General features: G+C 51.1%; 1 protein-coding gene across 1 annotated transcript in view; it reads right to left on the minus strand.

The window, feature by feature from the left end:
* Window positions 1-669, minus strand: part of FAAH2 (fatty acid amide hydrolase 2) — a 53,747-nt gene extending 53,078 nt beyond the window's left edge. The window contains exon 1 of the mRNA XM_005885028.2: window positions 328-669. Within this exon, the coding sequence (XP_005885090.1) occupies window positions 328-519 (192 nt within the window). The 5' untranslated portion in view covers window positions 520-669. The remainder of the gene's footprint in view (window positions 1-327) is intronic.
* Between the last annotated feature and the right edge of the window lie 598 nt (window positions 670-1,267).

The following is a 1,267-nucleotide window of genomic DNA, read 5'->3' on the forward strand; positions in this document are numbered from 1 at the left end:
AACCGCACCTGACTTATCCCCGCACCATTATTACACACAAACAGGGCGAACGGACACGAAGACACGCCAAGCGGCGCCAACAGAGCCCAACCGATGCCCAGGGAACACGCTCGGGGTAGAAACACTACAACTCCCAGAAGCCCCCGTTCCTCCCCAACCAGAGCCTCTCCTCCGCCGCCCCACGGAGAGTGGAAAGGAAATGTGTCCCCGCAAAACCCCAACTCGTTACCACAACAACCTCCGCCGCGAAACGCCCAGGCATGGAGTTTCTCCCGAAATGCCCGGTCGGCCCGGCCCCGTTGGAATCGGTCCGCGTCGCCCGCTCACCTTCCTCTGGCGGATCAGCTTGGCCAGCTGCACCCCCGACAGCAGCAGTAATGGTTCAGTCACAGGCGGTGTGGTCATCGAGCCGAACTTGGGGCCGCCGAAGGCTCGAGCGGCTTGGCCTATTAGGCCAATGAGAAAGCCCATCGCCTGCAGGAGCAGCAACTGGAGCCGGGCGGTGAACAGCTGCGCCATGACGGCTGGGATTCCGCCGGGTCCTAGTGCTGGACGGTTCCCTGCACCCTCGGCCAGAGGAGCAGGAGAGACTAAGCTAGGAAGTGTTTGGGAATCCTTTCATTTGTGAGCCCGAGATCTACCCACAATTCCACAGGAGCCGATTTGTCATCACCTGCTGGGTTCTGGGCCAGGGATGGGGGCGGAGTAAAGTCCTCCTAGCAACCGGCTGAGTGTAACGCAATCCATTGTTAATGCGGGGGAGCCCAACCCACAAAAGTGCGATAAAAGAACGAACACTGCCTTTGGAGTTGCCAGTTCGGCCACGAACTAACCTTGGCCAGTTTACACTACGCTTTCGATACTCGGCTCTCATGAAAACTAGGAGTAATTACTCTTACATCAAAGAGTTATGGTAAACACTAGGTAATTCAATGGCACAATTCATGCCACATAGTATAAATGGTAGGTGTTATCATTGATTTCGTTTTACCTGTGAAAAAAGTGTAAGTATGCCTTTGCATGTAAATATTTAGTATGTTCACTAAATAACAAGAACCTCAGGAACATATTATCTATATCCATAGTATTTAATCCTTGTAAAATCATAGACAGTACTGATAAATAAAATCATAAACAATACTGATAGATAAAAAAAAATCTAGCCCACATCTCTCTCCAGATACTTGAATGCAGGGCCTGTTTGACATGTCTGCGTGAATGTCTCACAGATCCAGCATATTTAACGTGTTCAAAACTCCTCATCTTC

This window comes from Myotis brandtii, unplaced genomic scaffold (assembly GCF_000412655.1).
Source record: "Myotis brandtii unplaced genomic scaffold, ASM41265v1 scaffold889, whole genome shotgun sequence".
Taxonomy (NCBI): domain Eukaryota; kingdom Metazoa; phylum Chordata; class Mammalia; order Chiroptera; family Vespertilionidae; genus Myotis; species Myotis brandtii.